The sequence below is a fragment of the Epinephelus lanceolatus genome, chromosome 12 (assembly GCF_041903045.1).
Source record: "Epinephelus lanceolatus isolate andai-2023 chromosome 12, ASM4190304v1, whole genome shotgun sequence".
Classification (NCBI taxonomy): Eukaryota; Metazoa; Chordata; class Actinopteri; order Perciformes; family Serranidae; genus Epinephelus; species Epinephelus lanceolatus.
The window spans coordinates 8,225,142-8,250,628 of NC_135745.1; the positions used below are offsets into that span (position 1 = coordinate 8,225,142).

Below are 25,487 nucleotides of genomic sequence, written 5' to 3' on the forward strand. Positions count from 1 at the left end.
CTTGTTCTTCGCTGAGAGGAGAGTCTCTGTGTTTGTTATGTAGCGAGCCCAAAAGTAAGAGCTATGGTAGGAAATGATAACACAGTTACAAAGGAATATGTTAACTGGACATGGTGTCTTAACAACAAATTATACGGTTGCGTGCATGAAGTGTGCATAAAATGACATGCTGGCAACATGCCAAAGCAAAGTCAACATCTGCGTTTCAAATGCATGATCACATGGTTAACATTGTGAAACAGCTGTAGTTAGGTGCAGGGATTTAGGGAGGATTGTGGTTTTAGTTAAAATAAGTACGTACTGGACGTAACTGAGGTAAACTTACGTACTCTGTGTACTTACATAAAGTACCTACGTAAAGTACTTTTTTTCATTACACAAAGTCCCTAAAGTTACATAACTTGCATATTGACTTTTGCTTACACAGGACACAAACAGCAGTCTCCTGGTTAAAAGTCCATATTTGTTTGACCCATCCACCACCCATCCCACCAGCCCTCCCATACACTTAATTTTTGTGACCACCATGACAAGACCCTCATTGACTTTGCATTGGCAAATGCTTGGCAAGTACTGTATTTAGGGATGTCCCGATCCAGCTTTTTCACTTCTGATCTGATACCGATATTACAGTATTGAGTTTTGGCCGATACCGATACCAATACGATCCAAGCGCGTATTATACATATTCACTTATTTTGTTGTCAGTCATGTTAGAAAAGGTTTGATCAAGCAAAGAACAACTACTTAATCGGGTTAGAATGATCCACAACAGTTGGTATGAGAAACTGACCTGTTTATTGTTAACAGGGTTAAATAAACAAACTTCAAACTTGAACATTAACATTAAATAAAAAATATAGCTGGTTTGCTTTGGCTGCTTTGGCCCCCTAATAAATAGAAAATAAATCAACACAAGAAATCTTTAAAATGTCTAACATTGAAATTAAAATAGCAGCAAGACTCTACACACTTGTGCTTTGGCCCCCTAATAAATAAAAAATAGATTAACACCACAAGACATTGTTGGCATTTAACAAACAATGCAGCCTTTCCTTTTCAGTTATTTTAGTAGTGTTTTTGTAGTCCATCCATGGCTCCAATTTCACTAATTGTGCCCAAAACAATGCCATCAGTGCTCTTTACTTAAACAGTAAGAGTGTAAAGGCCCGAACATACTTGGGCGGAACATACGCGGAACGGACTCCGCGGAGGTCCGCGCGGACTCAAAGCAGACATCCGCAAGCCCTGTGCGCGCAAAGCTCAGATTTTACAACCGCGCGGACTCCGCTCCGCGCACCAGTGACTGCTCGGCATGTATTTTTCACATCGCAGGGATTTTTCACGGACATTTTTACAGGAAACTACAACGCGGAAGTGCGCTCGACTGTGGAAGCCCGAATGACTGCGGACGTTCCTCGCAGAGTCTGTTCTGCGTACGTTCCGCCCGAGTATGTTCAGGCCTTAAACCAAATAAAAATATCACTCTCAAAAAACCAGAGCAGAAAACAAATAGTCAGTTAACTAAATTGACCGCTACTCTTCCTATCCTCTGTGTGTCTGCCGTCTGCATGCTGGCCTGGTGGATTGATAGTAAGTGCTGGAGCGGATCACTGGAATGGACTGCTTGAATCGCGGAACGCTGGGCTGGCACGGAGTCCGTGAAAAACTGGATCGGAGTTCATGGATTGGCATTTTTCCATGCAGTCCGATCCGATGCCCGTTTTTTGCTAATATCGGTGGCTGATATCGATCCGAATATTGGATCGGGACATCCCTAACTGTATTGTTAAGAGTTTGTGTCCATTTTATGTATTTCAGTAAGACTGGGTAGGTGTTCTGAATGTCCACATGAAGGCGTGGTGAAAACCCTAGTGTTTGTTGTTGTTTGTGCTGTGTTCTCAGCATCACTTTGATGAGTTGATTTTACCATAAGAGATAAAACCAAGTGTAACACCTCTGACATTAAAACCCAACTAGCAATAAACTGTAGTTTCTCTTTAAACTAAATGCAACACTTTGAAGGAAACACTGGGAATTCATGTGTGTGAGAAGGAGTGTAATGCCATGCTACTATCTGTGCTATCTGTAGGTTATGAATTCATATTATAAGAGATGATTGTCTAATCAGCTTCATTTTCTGCATTTTTTTAGTGCCATTTAGCTGTCAATTAATTAACAAGATGTTTTAGCCAGGTACCAGAACTAATTGAATAATGAAAAATGATTTGTGTCTGAGCTCCACCTTCAAAAAAGAAAAAAAGTGAAAAAAATGTATACTTAACAGTCAGAATTGTATTAGGCCATGTTACTAAAAACAGGAGATTGTGAATATAACAGAGTTGGTCCAGATATACAGTACAGGCCAAAAGTTTGGACACACCTTCTCATTCAATGCGTTTTCTTTATTTTTCATGACTATTTACATTGTAGATTCTCACTGAAGGCATCAAAACTATGAATGAACACATGTGGAGTTATGTACTTAACAAAAAAAGGTGAAATAACTGAAAACATGTTTTATATTCTAGTTTCTTCAAAATAGCCACCCTTTGCTCTGATTACTGCTTTGCACACTCTTGGCATTCTCTCCATGAGCTTCAAGAGGTAGTCACCTGAAATGGTTTCCACTTCACAGGTGTGCCTTATCAGGGTTAATTAGTGGAATTTCTTGCTTTATCAATGGGGTTGGGACCATCAGTTGTGTTGTGCAGAAGTCAGGTTAATACACAGCCGACAGCCCTATTGGACAACTGTTAAAATTCATATTATGGCAAGAACCGATCAGCTAACTAAAGAAAAACGAGTGGCCATCATTACTTTAAGAAATGAAGGTCAGTCAGTCCGGAAAATTGCAAAAACTTTAAATGTGTCCCCAAGTGGAGTCGCAAAACCATCAAGCGCTACAATGAAACTGGCACACATGAGGACCGACCCAGGAAAGGAAGACCAAGAGTCACCTCTGCTTCTGAGGATAAGTTCATCCGAGTCACCAGCCTCAGAAATGGCAAGTTAACAGCAGCTCAGATCAGAGACCAGATGAATGCCACACAGAGTTCTAGCAGCAGACCCATCTCTAGAGCAACTGTTAAGAGGAGACTGCGCCAATCAGGCCTTCATGGTCAAATAGCTGCTAGGAAACCACTGCTAAGGAGAGGCAACAAGCAGAAGAGATTTGTTTGGGCCAAGAAACACAAGGAATGGACATTAGACCAGTGGAAATCTGTGCTTTGGTCTGATGAGTCCAAATTTGAGATCTTTGGTTCCAACCGCCGTGTCTTTGTGAGACGCAGAAAAGGTGAACGGATGGATTCCACATGCCTGGTTCCCACTGTGAAGCATGGAGGAGGAGGTGTGATGGTGTGGGGGTGTTTTGCTGGTGACACTGTTGGGGATTTATTCAAAATTGAAGGCACACTGAACCAGCATGGCTACCACAGCATCCTGCAGCGACATGCCATCCCATCCGGTTTGCGTTTAGTTGGACAATCATTTATTTTTCAACAGGACAATGACCCCAAACACACCTCCAGGCTGTGTAAGGGCTATTTGACCAAGAAGGAGAGTGATGGAGTGCTGCGGCAGATGACCTGGCCTCCACAGTCACCGGACCTGAACCCAATCGAGATGGTTTGGGGTGAGCTGGACCGCAGAGTGAAGGCAAAGGGGCCAACAAGTGCTAAACACCTCTGGGAACTCCTTCAAGACTGTTGGAAAACCATTTCAGGTGACTACCTCTTGAAGCTCATGGAGAGAATGCCAAGAGTGTGCAAAGCAGTAATCAGAGCAAAGGGTGGCTATTTTGAAGAAACTAGAATATAAAACATGTTTTCAGTTATTTCACCTTTTTTTGTTAAGTACATAACTCCACATGTGTTCATTCATAGTTTTGATGCCTTCAGTGAGAATCTACAATGTAAATAGTCATGAAAATAAAGAAAACGCATTGAATGAGAAGGTGTGTCCAAACTTTTGGCCTGTACTGTATATTGGTCTGATATGAAAAAAAAGGAAAGCTACTGCTAACATATGAAAAGTTCCCTTGCCTCCTCAGGCTCATTTATACTCCCCTTACACATGAAAATAATTACGTGCATTTCGTGTTGTAAATGTCAATGCCCTTATACTTTCATGTGTCCTTTATTTTGGCTTAGAAACTGCCAGTAGATGACACTTGGAGGCAGAGTCAAAAGTTTCACACAACAACTAACAAGGCGATGCAATAATGTACTTTTAAACAGAAACAGCATTGTAGAAGGCGGTAGTCTGTGCAGGCATTAAATACAATACCGATACGTGAATGGAGAATTATTTTAACTAATTTCACTATAGATTACCATATATAATCATACTATATTTCCGATTCGTACCATTCTGACATTATTTCCATTTCGTCATTGTCTCCTGTGGTCACATCTCGCTTGAACTATGCTACACTGCCTCCACGATCTCTGGTCATATTGCTCCCTTTCATCCATATCCATAAGCTCTCAGAAAATGTGCGTAAATATGGACAAAATAAACATGGTATCTACACCTATCTAGCATTGAACATAAATGAGCCACGAGCATGCATTTTTGAGACAGCCCCTAACTTCTGCTTATCAGTTTTCTTTCTTCTTTTAAGTTGTGAGGGTACCAGACCTTAGGATCGGACCACAAGGTAAAATAATACACGTGGACCATTGGTCAAGCTTTTTTCTGCACTGCACAATATTATTGCAAAAATACAGTTGTTTTGTGTGTCTGTTCAGAGTGCACTGCCTGTGCATTTCTGAATGATGTATTTGTGTTTGTTTGCATCCCTAAGGGAACACTACATCTGTTAGGCTCCAACAAATGTAAAAGCTTTCACTAACTGCTTCAGTCATTACAGTATCTAAACAGATATTGCTTCTATAAAATGGTAATGATTATTGCTTTTGCATAAAATTGTTTCTAGGCCACTCCATCTGGGAGTGTTGTGGGCTGTTGATACTGATGATCCATTCAGGTACATACAGGGTACAGCTATCTACATAGTGTTGCTACTGCTCCGTCATGATGCCAACAGTTTTACACAGTTAGACATATTTACTACTGTACAATCTGTTGACAGCAGAGGCAGCCCAAAGCTGAAACAGCTGAAATCACAATGCCAGCAATCTACAAATACACATTTTGGATGGGAATCAGCTTAAAAGGAGCAAATGTGTACCCCACTGGCATGTTTCCCACCTTCCTGTGTGTATAACTTTTGGGGTTTTACTAAATTCAAAGCTGAGCTCTTTCCCGACAGATAGCTCTGGGTTTTCCCAGTGTGCCCCACTTGAGGGGAGCTGTTAGAAAGCCTACAACTGTAATGAATCAGCACTGAGCAGCCAGCAAAACTCCCAGTAATCACAAATTATGTCTTCATTTGGTTTGTTTTTGTGTCATTGCATCCCAGTGGGTTACCTCTCTCTGGGCAGACTGATGCGGGGATGTTTGGGGCAGCGTTTGCTCAGGGTGAACAGTTTCCTGACGACCTTCTGGGCTTTGCCCAGGACCAGGGCAGTGCTGGACTCCAGCTGGGCATAACGCTTCTGGAGAGACAAATCAGCCGACCAGAACTTGGCGATCATGGACACATTCAAGAACCGGTCAGTGGGCAGGCGCTTCAGGAGGGCTTTGAATTCATCTGCAGAAGTGGAGAAAGGGAAGGTGGAGAAAGAGAAAACAGAAGAAAATTAGGTACTCTTAAGTCATTAAAATGTTAACAATACCCCTTCTGAGCAGTGCAAACCCATTCACCACAGTCTCCTTTATCCCCAGTGGCATGCAGAGATAATGACTGAGGAGCTGGGGGAGTTTCATGTGCCATTAGAATACAAAAAAAGCTGTTATATACTAATGAATTGCCATTACAAAGTAAACACCTGTGCTTCAATCTGCAGTTATACTCATTCACCTCACCATTAGAAGCTCATCACATTCACAGAAGCATCATTTGCATCATTGTCATTTAGAAACAGTGGTTATCTGACGGCTGACAGTATGGTGTCACGTACGGATGCACATTGTCATTTACGTTGTAATTCTTTCTTTAGTGGCCTGAACAAGTTAAGAGATAAGAGATCATCACGAGCTGAATAGACCAATAAGAGCATGTTGTAAAATGGTGAGAAGTTGTATCTCTGTGGTGCTCGGCTGTAAAATGCAAATACACAAAAGCAGCTATAGATGTAATCCACAGCAAATTCTGCAGCTGTCACAGCAAGTTTGTGTCAAAACCAAAAAAAAAAAAAAAAATCCCAAAAAGCACAGTTTATCTACATACGTTTATAATTTTAGCTGTCAAGGGACTATCATTTCACACAACCCTAAAATCACCTCCAACAACATGCCAGTCAAAACCATTAAAGCATCTGAATCAGTTTTATCTGTAATGGCACAAAGCATTGACATAAAATGTAATAAATTCAATAGAGTGCTGAGGTCAAGCACAGAGTGCCATAGATATCAGGTCTCCATAGGTTAGAGCCTTAAAAAAAATCCAAGTCCAAATCACCTTTGTCAGATTGATATGTTAAAGTGGCACATTCTTCCTTTAGACCCGGCTGACAAATGTCCACATCTTTCAAACTCCATGCCCTCAATCAGGACCTGCTCCAGGCACCACTTGATCGCTTGTAAAAGAAACTTGAACTGTTTGTCTTGACAGACTCTAGTTGACACTTTTACTGTGTATGATCCAGGCTGCCAGCACGTCATGCAGTACAATTTTTCCCAGAGGCCTCTCTTGGTATTGCAGAGACAAAAGGTATTTTCCCCATAGAACAACAGTATAAATGAGACATCTGTAAAACTGTTGATGAACACCTCCAACTCCAAAATAACATCAGCTAACATGAGCCTCCATAAACTACTGGTCATGCCAGATCAAGTAAGGCTGTAACAGGGGTTTGTTTTGTTACTTATGACTTCAACTCCTGATTTGTAAAAGGAAGATTGTGCTGTTTCTCCTTTAAAAAACGACATAGTGTACCTTTAAAGTCATTATTGTGAGACAGCCCCGTCACCAAAACATAATGTTGGCATTGTACTTTTCTGCAAGCCACAAATGTTCACAAATCATATAGACATTTATACAACCCGGTCTTACTCCAAAGTTGTTGAAATCCGGCACTAGGCAGTGACTTTTAGCATTGGACACTGATGAAAAAAGGTGTCCTTTCATGTCGGCATGATGTGCGGCCACTTGCCATTATAGTGTAACGGTGCCTGGTGGCGTCAGGAGGAAACACAGTGAGACAAAAACGAAAGTTAAGGCTTCTGAGGTCCGAGTAGCGAGGGTGAGAGGGGTGGTGGATGGGTCCAACAACCCAGGACTTTCACCTGGAAAACTGGTGTTTGCTTCCCGTAAGATTGTAAAGCCAAACCCTGCTCTTTTTATCTAGACCCAACCACGTGCGTGTGTTGACAAAACGTAACCATGTGCATTTGTTGTTGGATAAAAATGTCAATTTGCGTTGTCGTACTAACGTAGTACATTTATTTTGAAATAGTGCCATGAAAAGTGAGTGTTTTATCAGAGACATCCCTACTTTTATGGCAGAGATTGTGCCCCCAAACCTGAAATTTTAAGCAAAACATGATCTTTTCCTGACCATAACCTTGTGGTTTTTGGGCCTATACCTAACCACGTTAACTACGGGGCTGTTGGAATGTAAAGTTTCAATGTATCTGCTACATAACAATGTACAAATGTAATGAATGTGTGGTTTGCAGACAGGTACAATGCCAACATTTTTTCTGGCAATTAGGTTGTGTGAGAGCATCTTGTTAATGCAGTTTTCTATCCTATATGTCTGGTTGAAACATAATAACATGAACAAGAAAAAGCAATCTGAGATAGTTTAAAAATCAGTGCATTTTTTTTAATGGCTACTTCAAGGCTATATGGTTTTCAAGACATTTTGATTTTGAAAAATATGACAATGTTATAGCCATTTAGTACCTAACAGGTGTGTATAAGATGCTTTTATGTTACACATGTAAGCTTTAGCTTGTATTATGAGTAAAACCTTCAGGGGTTTACATCTCCTACCCCAGCCAAGAGAAGAGAGACATTCAAATGTTGCTATCAAATCAAAGGGTTATTATTTCACTAGTGGGTGTGTAAAACCTCCAGCATGAAAAGATTGGGCACTGTTTGAGTAAATTACACTGAGAATAATATGGGCACAGAGGACAGAGCTCATACCCTGCGCTTGGTTTGCCAAGAGCGTTCCGGTGTTAAGATCATTGAAGTTCCATTATGAACCAGTGGGCAAATATTATGCCAGTAAGAAGCCTCTGGGAAACTTGAACCTATTATTTCCTTTTCTCCCAAAGCCAGCTAAGTGAGACCTTCTAGGATTGTTCTGGGTCTGCTGGAGAATCATATTCCCATGTGCTGTTGTTGGCAGAGAGACAGAGGAAATCTGCAGCCAAGCCGACCTGAGCTGAGCCCAACTGATGAGACTCAAGCCTATTACAGTGCTCAGTGATCCCAGATGACACAATGGTCTGTCTCTCTCCATCCTTCTCTTTGTGTACGTCTGTCTCTTTCCTGCGCTGTGATCTTTCTCCTCTGGACTAGCGAGTCATGCTGTCTCACTTAAGCTGTTTCCTGTCTGTCTGTTTCTAGATCTCTTGTTCCTCTCTCATCTCTTTCTGTAGCCTCTCTGTACGGACATGAGGATAAATTAGTAGGGCAACATTAACTTTGTTATTACTACGTTTGCTGGGTTCATTCCTCAGATGGTCTGTTTTTAATGCTCGTTTCATGTCACCTCCTCTGATCTTCACAAGGTATTAAAAGCTACACTGAGCTCAGCAGAGTTTGTTGTTTGAAGGACAAAAAAAGACTCAGTGCACAGGATACAAATGCCACTTTATTAGAGGTCAAACTCATGCAGGCCATTGAAAAGTTGCTCAATGAGCTTTTGCTCCATCAGAACACAAATGTGTCTCTTTTTAGCTGCTCATGACCTGTGAGGGTCATAAGGACAGAGGGATGTCGTATGCTGTAAAGCCCTGTGAGGCAAATTGTGATTTGTGATATTGGGCTTTATAAATAAAATTGAATTGAAGTGAATCATAGAAATAAAATATGATTTAAAAAAAGAATCATGCAAAGTGGGGGTGTACCCAAATCTGACTATGTTGTTTGGGAAAGCACAGATAATATGGTGGAAACATATATTAATTCTACCCAAAGCTGCTTGTCATTGTTCAGTTAAAAAAAAATCATGATTTATATGTCTGTGTTTCATTGTTTCGTCAAATTGATTCACATCATTGTGGATGACCACGAGATAAAAAAAAAAAAGGCAATTATGTTAGATCATAGGACTCTGATTTCACCAATTAGTCATTTCATTTACAACATATTATTAAAAAGTGATCACTATTCTGTAGCGGCCCCCACACAGCAGGGAGCAATACCAATTAATACCAACTCATTAAGAGCAAACTTTATGCATTACAGTGGCAAAATTGTAAGGACTAAGACAAGGACAGGGACAGCACAGTGGCCCTTTTCAAGGTGTGTCTGTTTGAGACAGCAAGAGCGAGTGAGAGAGAAGGTGGACTATTGCATCCAGTGTTTTTGTTTTTTTAATAACTCAGAACGCTGCTTTGTCACTTTTCAGCCCGCTCACCCCCACCTGTAATATTTTCTATAAATGGTCTATAAAGCAAACTCACCCAGGACCTGCATGCTTTTGACCAGTGGTGCGCAGTATAGTTCAAAGTAGCGAGACAAAAAGTCTGGTGTGGCAACTGGAATTCTTTCAAATCCCTGCAACCTATACATCAAAATGAAGTTTGAAACCTGTAGTTTGTAGGTGTAATCTATGTTAATTTCCTCTGTTAAAATAACCCAGTTCAACCCAGAGAGAGAGAGAGAGAGAGAGAGAGAGAGAGAGAGAGAGATGAAAAGTACAGTCCGTATCTGCCAATATTAAATCTTTTTTGTTGTTGTTTGTTTTAAAAGCACAACAATCAAACTGTTGGGGTGGGCGATACTACAAAATTTGGTTTTGATTCTATGCCAAGTCATACAGGGCCAAAATTGCTGATGCTGATACAATATGATACAACACTTTTTATTAAAAAGTGGCTTATGTACTTCCGTGTAGATTATTGCATCATGATTTATGAGGTGAATCATCATTCTGCTAAAAAAACAGCTAATGATGACCCTTACCATACACCTGGATATTTATTGTCTGAGGCTCTCTGAAAAGCTTAAAATATTCATATTTTCTAACCTAATTATAATGTTAGAAAATACAACATTAACCAATTTACCATGACAATTTACCGGTCTTCTATCTGAATACAGACACATCATTTTATTGGCTGAACAGATACAGATAATGATGTCTCATTACACCTCTAATACAAAGGTATGGCCACTTTGAACCTAAGAATTAAATCTGACCTGAAATTATTATGTATAAAAGTAGAACAATAAAAATGAGGAACTATAAGTTTTGTGAATAAAGTTTGGTTCCTGACATTGAAGTTAACAGTTGTGTTTTTATCTTTATTGATTTTGGTCTCATTTCTTGGTTAAAACTCAGTGTCAATATTGGATAGGGTCTTATATGAGTTAGATGAGTATATATTAATTTATTTTGTGGATTTGAGCCTTAGAGATAGGGTGAGGAGCTCGGACATCTGGGAGGGACTCGGAGTAGAGCCGCTGCTCCTGCACATCGAGAGGAGCCAGTTGAGGTGGTTCGGGCATCTGGTAAGATGCCTCCCGGACGCCTCCCTTGGGAGGTATTCCGGGCATGTCCAACCGGGAGGAGACCTCGGGGCCAACCCAGGACACGCTGGAGGGATTACATCGCCCGGCTGGCCTGGGAACGCCTCGGGGTTCCCTCGGAAGAGCTGACGGAGGTGGCTGGGGAGAGGACTGTCTGGGCTTCTTTGCTGAGGCTGCTGCCCCCACGACCCGGACCCGGATAAGCGGAGGACGACGAGACGAGATGAGACGGGATTTGAGCTCAACACAAATTTGGATGATGCTTGTCAGCTCTCAGTCAGAAACCACACAGAATGTTGTTATTATTGTTAATTTCTGGAAATATGGAACCACAACCTGTTCTCCACAGCTACTGTGATCCAATATGGCTGCCAAGATGGCGTGTTATCTTATCTGAAACCCTCTTATTAATACAGTTGACTCATTAAAATATCCCATGTGATTTCTGTTTAGAGGTGGTTTTTCTTCCATAGCACAGAAACATGCAGTGAAACTCACTATGACCATTAACCAGCGAGATCAGTGCCTCCACATACCTTAACACACTCTCCTTTTCCCTGTCCTGTCCTGCATCAGTCTTCATCTCCTTTTCCCCTCCAACAACGATTAACTCACACACAGCGGCACACACACCCTCATACACATCCTCCTCCCTATTTCTTAAACCTCCCCCCCCCCCCCCCCCATTTTCAAATCACTCTTGCTCTCTCAATCTGCCTTTAACACTCCTTTAGCATTATTCTCTCCAGCCTCTCTTTCACTCACTCTCTCTCCTCACACACTCTTAGAAATAATCATTAGCACTGCCATCACGCTGGAGGAATTTGTCTGTCTGTTTTCCTCCCTTTCGTGACATTTATGACTCCATGTCCCAAATTTATGGACAATTTGGCTCACTCAAAATCTATCAGATAAAGAGGCTCGGTTTTTTTCCTTTTCCATAATGGGTGACCGCGCTGCCCTGGAATCTCCATCTCTGAGCCGAGTTAGTGATTCATGACATCATCAAGCGGAGACGACAGCTAAGTGACTGGCTGGCTGAGGCCTGTTCATTTAACTCCCTACAAGGGCATGGGATATTAAAAAGTCTGAGCTGGGATTAGAGGAGTCATATACAATACAGTGTTGTGGAGAGTGAAGTCAACAAAACTCAGAGTGTTTGGGAGCTAGTAGTGGGTTTCTAAGGATGACAATTTTGTTAAGTTCGTCCTAAGAAAATAAATACAATTATTGGATGAACTGTCTCACACACAGAATGATGTTTCATGACTAATATATGGTGACGTGTCTTATCCGTGGGACATGCTTGTACCCCAGAGATCCTGTGTTCATGCTATGACAGGTAAGAACCAAGTGCAATCTACAGTGTGGAAACAGGACCTTTGGGGGTGTCATGTGTTGTTCGGCACCAGGGCCACCCATTGATGCTCGATCGGATTAGGATCTGGGGAGTTTGAAGGTCCTCTGTCACAGGCCATGGACATGTTTAATGTTATGCACTACACTACACCTGTCAGTGGTTTTAATGTTGTGGCTGATCGGTGTGTTTTTGCTAAAATAAGAAAAATCAGCTGCAATCGAAGCCAAAGAAAGATGTGTTTGATTTACTTCCAACAGGATTTGGCAAAAGTTTCATATATCAGCTCCTAATATACCAGCTCATCTCTGCACACTGTAGTATGTTTACAGTTTTTCATAACACTGGGTAGGCCTGGTCACTTGTCACTCAGTGCTACTTCAGATTCAGTTGCTCTAATTGGTTGTAACTCTATCCAAATGCATCCAGGAGCATTTTAGTCCACGCCCATTGATAAGGCCCCTTAAAAATAAAAAATAAACTTCCTTTTACCCAGTGTCAGCTGGGATTGGCTCCAGCTTATGGATAGATGGATGGATGGATCATCATTCTATAACCTTTATTATTGTAACCATAACAACAAAGGTCTCCTAAAATTAAAGAGGCAACAGCACAGGGTAGTGGCCACAGTAATCAGACTATCAGTGTTTACATAGGTTACTTAATGGCTTTGCAATCTTTGTAATAAACTTCTGCCACCGGGGACGAAATTTCAAGGAAAAAAATCTGCTTTACGGCAGGAAACGCGTCATGTATTGTGAAACTGGTCGATTGGCCAATCAGGGACTGGAGCTGATCCTTATGAGGAGTTGGGCATGAGATAGTTGAGTCACAAGCACAATGGCAGACGGACAAAGTTTGGAGACAAGTGAAAAATGGCCTAGCAAAAGAAAACGAGCTCCTCTGTCTGAGGAGGCAAAGAAGAGCAAAAAGGAGAGTGATAAAAGAAGAGGAAAAACAAGAGTAAACCTCAGTCAGACGTTCAAGAGATGGAGGGAGCTCCGTGACCAAATTCAAAACCGATGTCCAGCTAGCTTTCATTCTAATGAATCATTAAGTAACACGGCTAAATGTTGGCTAGACAAGAGAAGACTGCACTGTACTGGCTGCTAGTTCATTCCTAGCTGGCCAGCATTGCAAATCGCAGCAACCAGGGACCGGGTAGAGAGTGTTGGTCGGCTGACATCCTCGTTGCCGTTCTACGGCAGCCCTCGGACAGTGATACCTCCCTCCCTTCCTTCTGTTCTCTTCTCACTGAGGCAGCTATCCACGGACATCGCCCAGCTAAGTTACACCCAGCTAAGTGAACACAACTCTGTTTCCCAATCAATTTGAGCTCCAACCGGCCACATCGTTTCCATAGGGTACCATTTATTCTAGAATCGGGACTGTTTACATGTGCATATTGGTATAATTCCACTGTGTCTACTGTTGTTTGTACTGATACTGTACATATTGGTATAATTTACTGTGAGTTGTTTGTACTGGTACTGTGCATATTGGTATAATTGACTGTGAGTTGTTTGTACTGGTACTGTGCATTCTGGTATAATTGACTGTGAGTTGTTTGTACTGGTACTGTGCATATTGGTATAATTGACTGTGAGCTGTTTGTTCTGGTACTGTGCATTCTGGTATAATTGACTGTGAGTTGTTTGTACTGGTACTGTGCATATTGGTATAATTTACTGTGAGTTGTTTGTACTGATACTGTACATATTGGTATAATTTACTGTGAGTTGTTTGTACTGGTACTGTGCATATTGGTATAATTTACTGTGAGTTGTTTGTACTGGTACTGTGCATTCTGGTATAATTTACTGTGAGTTATTTGTACTGATACTGTACATATTGGTATAATTTACTGTGAGTTGTTTGTACTGGTACTGTACATATTGGTATAATTTACTGTGAGTTATTTGTACTGGTACTGTGCATATTGGTATAATTGACTGTGAGTTGTTTGTACTGGTACTGTGCATTCTGGTATAATTTACTGTGAGTTGTTTGTACTGGTACTGTGCATATTGGTATAATTGACTGTGAGTTGTTTGTACTGGTACTGTGCATTCTGGTATAATTTACTGTGAGTTGTTTGTACTGGTACTGTGCATATTGGTATAATTGACTGTGAGTTGTTTGTACTGGTACTGTGCATTCTGGTATAATTTACTGTGAGTTATTTGTACTGATACTGTACATATTGGTATAATTTACTGTGAGTTATTTGTACTGGTACTGTGCATTCTGGTATAATTTACTGTGAGTTATTTGTACTGGTACTGTGCATATTGGTATCATTTACTGTGAGCTGTTTGTTCTGGTACTGTGCATATTGGTATAATTTACTGTGAGTTGTTTGTACTGATACTGTACATATTGGTATAATTTACTGTGAGTTGTTTGTACTGGTACTGTGCATATTGGTATAATTTACTGTGAGTTGTTTGTACTGGTACTGTGCATATTGGTATAATTTACTGTGAGTTGTTTGTACTGATACTGTACATATTGGTATAATTTACTGTGAGTTGTTTGTACTGATACTGTGCATATTGGTATAATTTACTGTGAGTTGTTTGTACTGGTACTGTGCATTCTGGTATAATTTACTGTGAGTTGTTTGTACTGGTACTGTGCATAGTGGTATAATTTACTGTGAGTTGTTTGTACTGATACTGTACATATTGGTATAATTTACTGTGAGTTGTTTGTACTGGTACTGTGCATATTGGTATAATTTACTGTGAGTTGTTTGTACTGATACTGTACATATTGGTATAATTTACTGTGAGTTGTTTGTACTGATACTGTGCATATTGGTATAATTTACTGTGAATTGTTTGTACTGATACTGTACATATTGGTATAATTTACTGTGAGTTGTTTGTACTGGTACTGTGCATTCTGGTATAATTTACTGTGAGTTGTTTGTACTGGTAGTGTGCATATTGGTATAATTTACTGTGAGTTGTTTGTACTGGTACTGTGCATATTGGTATAATTTACTGTGAGTTGTTTGTACTGGTACTGTACATTCTGGTATAATTTACTGTGAGTTGTTTGTACTGGTACTGTGCATATTGGTATCATTTACTGTGAGTTGTTTGTACTGATACTGTGCATATTGGTATAATTTACTGTGAGCTGTTTGTACTGGTACTGTGCATTCTGGTATAATTTACTGTGAGTTATTTGTACTGGTACTGTGCATATTGGTATAATTTACTGTGAGTTGTTTGTACTGGTACTGTACATATTGGTATAATTTACTGTGAGTTGTTTGTACTGATACTGTGCATATTGGTATCATTTACTGTGAGCTGTTTGTTCTGGTACTGTGCATATTGGTAATTATTTGCATTACTATTTGTTTTTTCTTCAGATAAATCTGATAACTGTTGCTCGGTCTCTTTACTCATTTATTTAGTAGAGTGTCCACACACTTTCCCATTCTACATATACATAGAGGTATACTGGTGGCTTTACAGACTACATTTTATTGATTATCTCTGATCCCACCACACCACTGACGCTAGGTGGCGCCAAGCAAAAAAAAACAAAAAACCTGAGTCCTTTCTGTTGCCTCTTTAACAAAATAGTCAGATGACACACTTTGTCGTTTAATTTTTGAAAGACTTGCCTCCATAGGCAGCCATTCAGTTAACACAAATCTCAGACTCCTGTATAATTCCCATGCATCCTGCTGATTTTTTTTTTTTTTGGCATCAATCACTCTGGTGAAGACAGTTTGTCTGAAATGGAAGCTGGTGATGATGTGGATCATAAGAATGGTCAGAGCTGGCATTTGGTATTGTGTCTGATGTGAATTCTGAGCTAGTCTCTTTGTAATAACATTCACCTTCCTTTGTGGGGATAATGTAAATCTTCAAGTGTGCATATTTGGTCCCATGCCTGCTGTTTGTGCTTTAAATGATTGAATCATATTATATTACAGAGTCACATGTTCTGTCATCCCTATATTCTGTATGCATTGCAAAAACATTTGACTTAAACATCATTTTCTTTAACATTACCAACGCTGTTTTTTTTAATGCTATGTATAATTAAAATGTTCTGGCAAAAACATGTACATTAGTTCTAACCCTTGCATAAACTCACATTCAGTGTCTCAGTCACAGCTGGAATTAGAATTGATGGGTTTACAACTGCCTGTCACATGTAGCAGTGAACACCGCTGTCTGGAACATCTCCTTCCTCCTCAGATGCCTTTTTTTTCTGTGCAGTGCCCCTGTCTGTCAGTTACATCTTAGTGAAGATCCTCTCATTAAATCCCACATGATTTCTCGCAACAACAACTTCAATAATCATCTTTCTTCCTCTGTGCCTTTAATTCAGTTGCAAACATGACAGACAATAAGGTTGGAGTTGGGATGTCTTCAGGCGAGTGCGGCAGCGCTCTCCCTCTTTTATTCTGCTGTGACGCCGGCTGGGAGAGACGGAGCGGAAAACAGAGGGTCCAGAGCTGTCGAGTAAGCTGCTATCTCCATCACTTCAAAGTGTCTGTACCACATTAAAGGCACCATCCATCATACATCGCTGACACTGCTCACACAATAGTTAGCAGGGAGGATTTTATGTTTGGCAGTCTCTATAGAGCCTCTGTATTAAAAAGTAGACTTGAAGTACTTTTTGAAGTCGGTCACTGCTCAGTGGACTGATTGATATCTTAGAAAAAATGGCTCAGTACTTTACTTTTACTTACCTAGAGCAGAAATTATTTTAGAAAAATGTGAGAATTTGAATTCTATATACGTTAATGAAAATATAGCACCAAAACACTCTTGGGAGACTGCAAAAAATCATAACTTTTAAATGTGACGAGTAGAGAAAAAGTCTTGATTAGGAGTACTTGTGAAACCTATGGAGACGTACAGTACAGTGCTGAAAAGTGTAAATGTATGCAAAGTGATAAAAAACTCAGTGTCTATTGTCACACATCTGAATCTGTGAATCCTGTCAAAAAGGATCGGGTAGAAAAAAGGGGGGGTGGGGGGACGTCATAAAACTGGTATTTTCCATTCAGTAGTGAGTGATTCATCACGATACACTCTAATTACATTTGCTTCTTAATAAAGTAAGCTTTTTGTTTTCAGATTAGCCTATAATCCCCTAAAGACTCAGTTTTTCCAGACACATCTTCCATAATTAGTCGGAAATCCTTCAAGAGGACAAGAGCGCCGTCTGTGCTTAACTTGAGCTGAACTCATAAATGCATAAGCAACTATACACTTAACTATTTATTATTAACAGAATAATTAAAGTTGCATTTATCTCTGCAAAGGCGTGGGCTTTGCAAGTCTTAGAAAACACGCTACAGCTGGCTTTTATCATTAGCATTACAAAGAAGAACATATATACTCACATAGTTAGAGATCAGGTGTATTACAGGATTGATATCCACACACAGCAGCTCCTATAGTACAGGAAGTAACTGCATTTGGAATGCTGAAATCATGATTTGTGTGCCTTTTTTTATGAAGCCTGTTTTGATGCATAAAACATACATTCAGATTTACATTACATTTGAATCCTTACAGTTACAGCATCCAAACTTTGTAGCTTCTACATTAGCGTCGCCTCAGAATATGACCTGACTGACTTTTTTTCAGTCATAGATCAAGTGCTGACCTCAATTTGAGTATTTTTAGAACACCATGCTCCAAATTCAAAATGTGGTCAGTGCATTTACATAGAGAACATTAATGGAGGTTGGTGGAAGAAAGAAGTGGGAGGAATAAAATCATGCTTTTCACAGTACAACATATACGGTATAGGTGTCTAACTTACTGAACTACTGTATTGGTGCATGTATTACTTCATATGGCCTCTTTATTTCGTCATTTGTTTAATCAAAAGCATATAGTTTGCAGTAAAAACAACAACAAAAAAAACAACAACATTAGTAACATTAGTCTGATTTCACTAGTGTGCTCCAGCCTGTTTTCCCAGAGGCACATTGCTGGAATATGCATGGAGAATCCCTTTTCTACCATTTCTAGGTAACTTCTAGGTAAAGTTTTTTGCATAACATCATTTTAATATTTGAGTTTGTGGAGAATATCATATCATCACTCGGCAAAGTGCTTAAAGTTCAAGTGAAGTTACAAACCATTGTTAAAGGCAAGTTGCAAGTCTTCTACACATTTTTTTTCACTCGCAAGGGCCACCCCACAGCAGTGTGATTTTAAAGGTTTACTGAAATGAGGATGTATAGAATGCTGAGAATGGATGAATGGATGGATGTGAGGAAGGGTGTGAACGTGGGAGAGGAAGTTGGGAGGGATGTATGAAGGCTGGGGAGGAGGTAACTCAGTGTGGGGGATCCTTCTCTGAAGCTGAATCAATTACACATTCCAGGAAGTGCCTAGATAAGGAGAGATGTGAGAGGTATGTACGGGATTGAATAAGAGGCGATGAGAAGAGGGAAGAGAGGATCAATGGATGCGAATAGGGATGGGGGAATGGTTGAGGTAGGGGGGGTAAAGGGATCATGGGGAAGGAAAGCAGAGGTGAAAACTGAGACAAACAGGAGGGGATGGGCTTACCAGTTCTAAGGCTTCACAGGTGATTAAAGGTGTGGTTTAAGCCTAGTTCACATTACACGATTTTCACCACGATTTTGACGTCGCAGAGGATCTTGAGAGCCACCTTGGGTCGGAGATAGTCTGCCAGGATGAGTCCTAGTGTGTGAACAAGCCTACGAGCAAGTTGCCCCCTCGCCTGTGACTGGGACTGGATATCTGGCATGCTAGAAAACTGGAGAAGTCTGACATGACTAACACAGAGCATCAGCCAATGAGAGGCGGGATACGTCCCACGTCAGCACGCCAGAGGACGGAAGAAATGTGAGGAGGACAAGCCAAAGGGTTGCAAATTGCCAGGTCCACTTATTAGCCTCGACTTTGGACTTGTTTCTAAAGTGGATTTGCTTATTTGGGCTTGCTCTCTAAACGTCACCTTTCTCTCTATATATCCGTCTATTAAGTTATTTAAACGCATGATAGTCGCTTCTTTCGGGCTTGTTTCCATAGCCCTGGTTGCTGGTTTCTCTCCCAAGATCTGGCAACACTGACAAGCCGGCAAGCAACAACAACAACAATGGCGGCATCCACAGGATCACGGGGAGCACGTAGTGTTGGGCCCAGGCCATGGAGGCAGATCTGATTCAACACTGGGAAGAATATCCATGCCTTTACGATGAGTTGTCTGCAAGTTAAAAAAAAAATGCTGTTTGGTGACATCACTGCGTTATCTGGGGCTCTGTCTGCGAGGGCTCGGTGGAGAAATCTTCGCCATGTATGTATGAACACTCAAAAGATTACGATAGTCTCCGCGACACAAAATCAGGGTGAAAATCGTGTCATGTGAACTAGGTTTTAGGCATGGCCCCGCTCCCAAACTTAAGTTACTTATGAAACTTCATTGGTGCATGCAGGTGTCAATTAGTACTAGCACTAATGTGGAAAAAAAAAAACTTGTATGAAGCCTTTTGGACTCTAAAAAGGATTACATGAAATCTGCTAAACTTCATGTAATATGATGAAAAAAGTCAAAAAAGACAAGGGTGTTGTTAGAAGGACGTGAGCTTACCAGACTTCTGTATTCTGCTCCTTATGTCTGCTCGAGGCTACATTAGCCACTACTAGTAAAACAAACCTGACACAATGGTCAGCTGTCTAGTCGCATTGTGAGTAATGTAGGCATCAGGTTTGACAAGGAAGAAGAATGCGTGGAATTAAAAAATATATGTATCTGGTTCTGCTGCATCGACTTTAATCCTTTTTTTTCAAACTGTCGATCATGAGTCAGACAGTATTATAGGAATGCAAAATTTGTGGAGAACTCTTTTGAAGTGTGTATAGGAGTTAAAATGTATGACTTTGGCTCCTCCGAGTGGTAGTATCACTGATGGACTGGGACAAAAAGTTGTCCACAACAATCGATTACAAGATGGATCGCACACGCACACGCACACACGTTACAAAGACTATCACATTTTTTGTCAAACTTCACAGAGGCTCACATTATGACAGGCTCACAATAAAATGACCTGGCGATGCTGATTTGCATGCCCATTGTAACTCTCTCTTATCTGCCTGCTCATGGCAAGAGAGGAATTGTGAAAGACGGGACTGAATTACTCTGAGCAGCAGGCAAGTTGCTAAAAGGGTGTGAAAAATCTGGGTTAAAAGTATTTTTCTGACCTGCAATTTCTCCATGCCTCCCTTGTGTTTTGTTGTATCCATTTTGGCACATTTTTCATTACTGATACTTTTTAACAAAGGCACAGAGCCAAAACAGGGAGGGGTTTAAAAATAAAATTGGGCTGGCCCATTGTCAATGAAGAAAATCTACCAATGGACCAGACTATCTGCATTATTGGCCAGTCAGACAAAAAGAAAAAAAAAAAAGAGTTGTGTTGGCCCAAATGGCATGTTGGCCTACCTGGATACTACCTGGTATGCCAGATGGCCAGTCCAGTATAGACCATTTCAAGGTGTCTTTGGGTTGCTAGGTTATGAGATCGTTGTTTCACAAAACCTCCAGTCCAGCCACTACTGTGGACAGAAAGCATATGAAACTCTGAACTTCAGTCCTCCTGAACTGAAATACACATTGTGGGAAATGGTATAGGAAATAGTTTCAGGACCTTGCTGCTCAATGGTAGCTTGTCCTCATTGAAAAGATACAAATAAGGGTCTACTGCTTCTAAAAAGAAACAAACTAGTGCAAAGCATGGATGTCAGCAGTAAAACCCAAGAACTGGACAACGTCGGGTCTGTTGCACTCATTTTATTACCAAGAAGTTTTGCAATTTTTTGGAGAATGAAAATGACAAGACAGACACACAGCACACACAAATACAAATGCTGCTCTCTCCCTCTGTAGACTGTTGACTAGTGATTGTTTGCTTGAACAAGCTTACTTACCACTAATGAATTTAGTGCTTCAGACCCTGGAGTTTCTCGATATATCCAGTTCTTTCTTTTAACCATTGCAACCCAGGCTTTGCGCTACATTTTGCACTGCGCTGTTTCTTTAAAGCAGTGATAACCATGTTTACGGCCGGGTACTCTGCTGTAAACTCACCTGTTTAAATTTTATTGCAGCCCAAAGTTACGCATAATTAATGCCAGGGCTACTCAATGACAAGCTGTTTGCGAGGCATGGCCAGAGTCTATAGCTGTGTCCCAATTCAGGGTCTGCATCCTTCGGAGGACGCGTCACCCGTTGTTAAATGGGACAGTCTAACCTACGGAGGATTTCCTGGTTGCGTCACGACGTCATTACTCCTGCCGCCCAAGCCCGGGAAAGACACAAAAACATAACAGACAACTTAACAGACGACACAGAAACATAACGGACAGACAACATAACAGACGACACAAAAACATAACAGACGACAATGATGGAGCCAGAGGTTTTGATTTTGTTTTTTTATATATATTTTTTGTTGGACGAAGAGGAGAGGCGGCTCCGGCAACAGCGACACCAGCTGCTCGTTTATCTCCGGCTGGGAGAGAGCTGTGGGGAGGTAACGTTAAACCTGTTATTTTAACCCACATTAATGTTCATACATGGCTAGCATAGTTCGTGGTAACGCTAGCCATATAAACTATAGATTGACATATATGGTTCATGTCATTTAACCATTACACTTGATACAGGGTTCGTACAGGTGCTTAAAATCTTTGAAAATGCTGTAATTTTAATGCTGTGTTTTCAAGGTCTGAAAAGTGCTTGAATTTTAGTTTAAATGCTTGAAAGGGCTTATAAAGTGCTTGAATTGAATAGTAAAATGTGCACGAACCCTGTAAATAACCCTGACTTAATTCAATATTAAAATGTTGTGTCATTAAACATCAAAACCATATTGAGAAGCCAAAGTGGATAGATGGACAGATAAAGTATTATTGATCTAAGCTATAACATTAACTAGCATTGTCTTATTAACTAAAATTAAAATAGCTATTGTTGCTTTAATCATTTATGTTCTCCTGTTCTTACCCTCCTGTCCCCATCCAGATGAGGCCGATGTACTGCCGCATAAATATGAATGTTCCGGTGCTCCAAATATTTTTTGATGATCATGACACCAGACAAGATTTCAGGCTGAGCAGAGAGTCCCTGGCGGTGCTGCTGGACCTTCTCCACCAGGAAAGACGACACGGATGGGGTGCCACAATAGAGACCTTGGTCTTTCTCTTCTGGCTGGCGAGTGGGACATCATACAGGGTGGTCTCAAGGGTGTTTGGGATGCCTCGCTCCACTGTTCACCGCATCGTTCATCGAGTTACTGAGGAGGTGGTGGCCATTCGCCACAGGGTCATCTACCTCTCCAAGACCGCTGATGACCTGGCGACAGTAACTCAGGAGTTTGCAGGGCTGGCAAGACACAGAGCTTTTCTAAAAGCTGCTGGAGCAATCGACGGCTGCCATGTCAGGTGAATACCAGTAAATTAATTAAAATTAAATTACAATTACATTAAATTTATCCCTTTTTTTTTCTTTTCTTCAGGTAATAACAGCATGTGCCGTCCTGCACAACATCTGCCTGGGTGCTGGTGACATCATGGCCCCAGAGGATGAAGTGCAGGATGACATGCCGGAGGATGAGGGGGAGAACGGGTTGGAGGCAGTCAGTGGTGCTCCGTGGCGGAACCAGCTGTCTGCCGAGGTGTCTGCTCTGGAGGAGGGTGTCCTTGACCATGATTACCTTTAGAGGGCAAGTAACATCATTTTAAAGCTATTCCTATTTAAAGTGTTTTGTCAACAGTTTTGTTTGTTGAAGTAGTTTGTGGTGGGATGTTTAAAAGTTGTGCAGTAGTATTTTGTTTGTTTTATTCTTGCCTCTCTTTTAAACATTTTTAGTGACATGGCAGCCATCAGTTGCGTCAGCCTTGCAAACCCCGTTGATGGACGATGTGGTGGACAGTGGAGACATGCATCCCCCACCCCCCACATGATGTCCCACTCACAGCCAGAAGACTCCAAGGTCTTTATTGTGGCATCCCATCCAGTCCAGCAGCACCACCAGGGACTCCTGCTCAGCCAATAATTATACTGTAAATAAATGTAGTTTTTTGTTATTTAATAGGTTAGTAATGTGTTTCATAATTTTCTGCTGATCATTTGTAAATAGTTGTACATGTTAAGAATGCCCACTTGTAAATAGCTAAAAATGTTCAGATTGTATCTTTGTAAACAGTTATGAGAAAAAAATAAATTGTGTTGTCACTGACAAGTAGTTCAAAAGTTTACTCTAGTTGTAAATAAGAAATGGAACGGATAATGATTATAAGACTTTAATTTAACTATATACAACATTTGAAAAAGATAATGGAACAACTATATAATATTTTTAATCAACAACTATAACTATATACAACATTTTAAATTGACATTTGAAAACAACAGCAACACATAAAACTTAATTGAACAGGAAAAAAAAAAAAGCTAAAAAAAATCACCGCCTCTCAGCCATCCTCTCTAGTAAATTAAAAAGTCTGTCCATTCTCTCTCCCGGCTCTCTCTTTCCCTCCTTTCCTCGGCCTCCCTCTGCAACCTCATATCCTCTCTCATCAGCTCCAACATCTCATCTTCTCTTTCCCTTCTTCTTTTCCGTGTCCCTCCTGTTGCTGGCCCTGGCTGCCTCTCCTCATCCTCCTCCTCCTCCTCATGCTGCTCACCCACTGCAGCACCTGGCCCTGGTGTGTCCTCAGGGATGGAGGCAATTAGGACAGGAGGGGCAATGGAAGGCCTCTGTCCTAAAACCTCATCCATGAGGACAAACCAGGGCCAGGTGGCAGCAGTGGGCTTCCCGCCGACCCCCTGCCCTGTCCCTGGATCTTTGCATTTCTAAGGCAGAAGAAATCAATCACAACAGCAGCAATTTTCTGCAAAGTATTTATTAAAAAAGTATTGAAAAAGGAGTGCATCATGGACTCAAAAAGAGGTATGTTTGAGATGCTCTTTGGAATGGGATTCATGTAGTGATAAAGAAACACAGAAAAAAAACCCAAGGCACTCTCCCAAAGCAGTTAAAATGCCTTTATTCTTAAGCCATGGTCATATAAACCTTAAAAACACAGTCCTTTGACACGTTTCGGCATCAAGCCTTCATCAGGAAGTTAAACAGATTCAAGGAATAAAGAATAAAGGCATTTTAACTACTATGGCAGAGTGCCTTGGAGTTTTTTCTATGTTTCTTTATCAAAGTATTAACTTGGGTAAAACAAATGTAGTTTCCATATCATTATCCAAACCTGCACATACTTTATATATTTTTGTAGGTTGTCCTACTTTTTTTTTTTTTTGCCTGTTGAGGCTCCACTTTCCCCTCCAGGCCCATTTTTTGAAGGATTGTTCTAAACAAGAGAGAAGCATTACAAAAGGTAAACACACAAGATCACAAAAGGTGACATCAGGACAGACATTAAACTCCCACCACCACCTAAAAACAATATTAACTTGTGATCTTAAGATTATATTTGTACTTTGGTCTTTGTACAGGATTTGGGTTAATTTAAGTAACCTGTACATACAAATATGTGTAGAGTACAGATGGGCTATTTATTATTGCCTTAACAGGTACCTCCATCCGAGTGTGGCCGTATTTTTGGCCCCTGTGAAAAGGTGGTCGTTTTCACCCCTGAGTTTTATAAATTCCTCCGTTTGCTCCTTGCTCCCTACAACAAAATGAAATGTAAGACATATTTTCTGTTATGTCAACAGGCAAAATGATATACATATATAGGCCTAATAACAATAATAACAATAATGCTCCTGAAGTTAGCTCTAGGCTATATTCCATCCAAACGTTTAGTTTAGTTTAGTACAGTTTTACAGCCTAGAAATACACACACACAACTCACAACCTATCCTCTCATTAACTTTATATTTGTTCACTGCAGTGCGTTTATACACCTGATGTGAGGTATAAACATCCTACAACATCTCCACAGTTACAATAAGATATAACGAGTCACCCTCCGAGCTTTTAAACAATTGAAGGTGAAGGGGTTTAAGGCTTTAACCTTTACCGTTACTTTTAAAGGCTAACTGAGCTCCTCCTATCAACAGGTTAACGTTAGCCTTAACGTTAAGCTAACGTTACATCGCGGAGCTGGCTCTACATTCCGGTGGCTATGTGTTAGCATTACTAACGTCATGTATTTTAACAGCCATTTAGAGGTTTTAAGGCCCCTTGAAAAAAAATCTGTTACTTACATTTGAAAGTGTATTCAGTGCTGGTGCCGCTGTTTGAGTTTGCCGCCATCGTCAAGAAGATCCGGGTTGAACAAAGGCGCACAAAGATTCTTGGGA

General features: G+C 40.7%; 1 protein-coding gene across 1 annotated transcript in view; it reads right to left on the minus strand.

Moving 5' to 3' along the window:
- Nucleotides 1-25,487, minus strand: part of brinp2 (bone morphogenetic protein/retinoic acid inducible neural-specific 2) — a 342,576-nt gene that overhangs the window by 10,800 nt on the left and 306,289 nt on the right. The window contains exon 7 of the mRNA XM_033650943.2: nt 5,437-5,659. Within this exon, the coding sequence (XP_033506834.1) occupies nt 5,437-5,659 (223 nt within the window). The remainder of the gene's footprint in view (nt 1-5,436; nt 5,660-25,487) is intronic.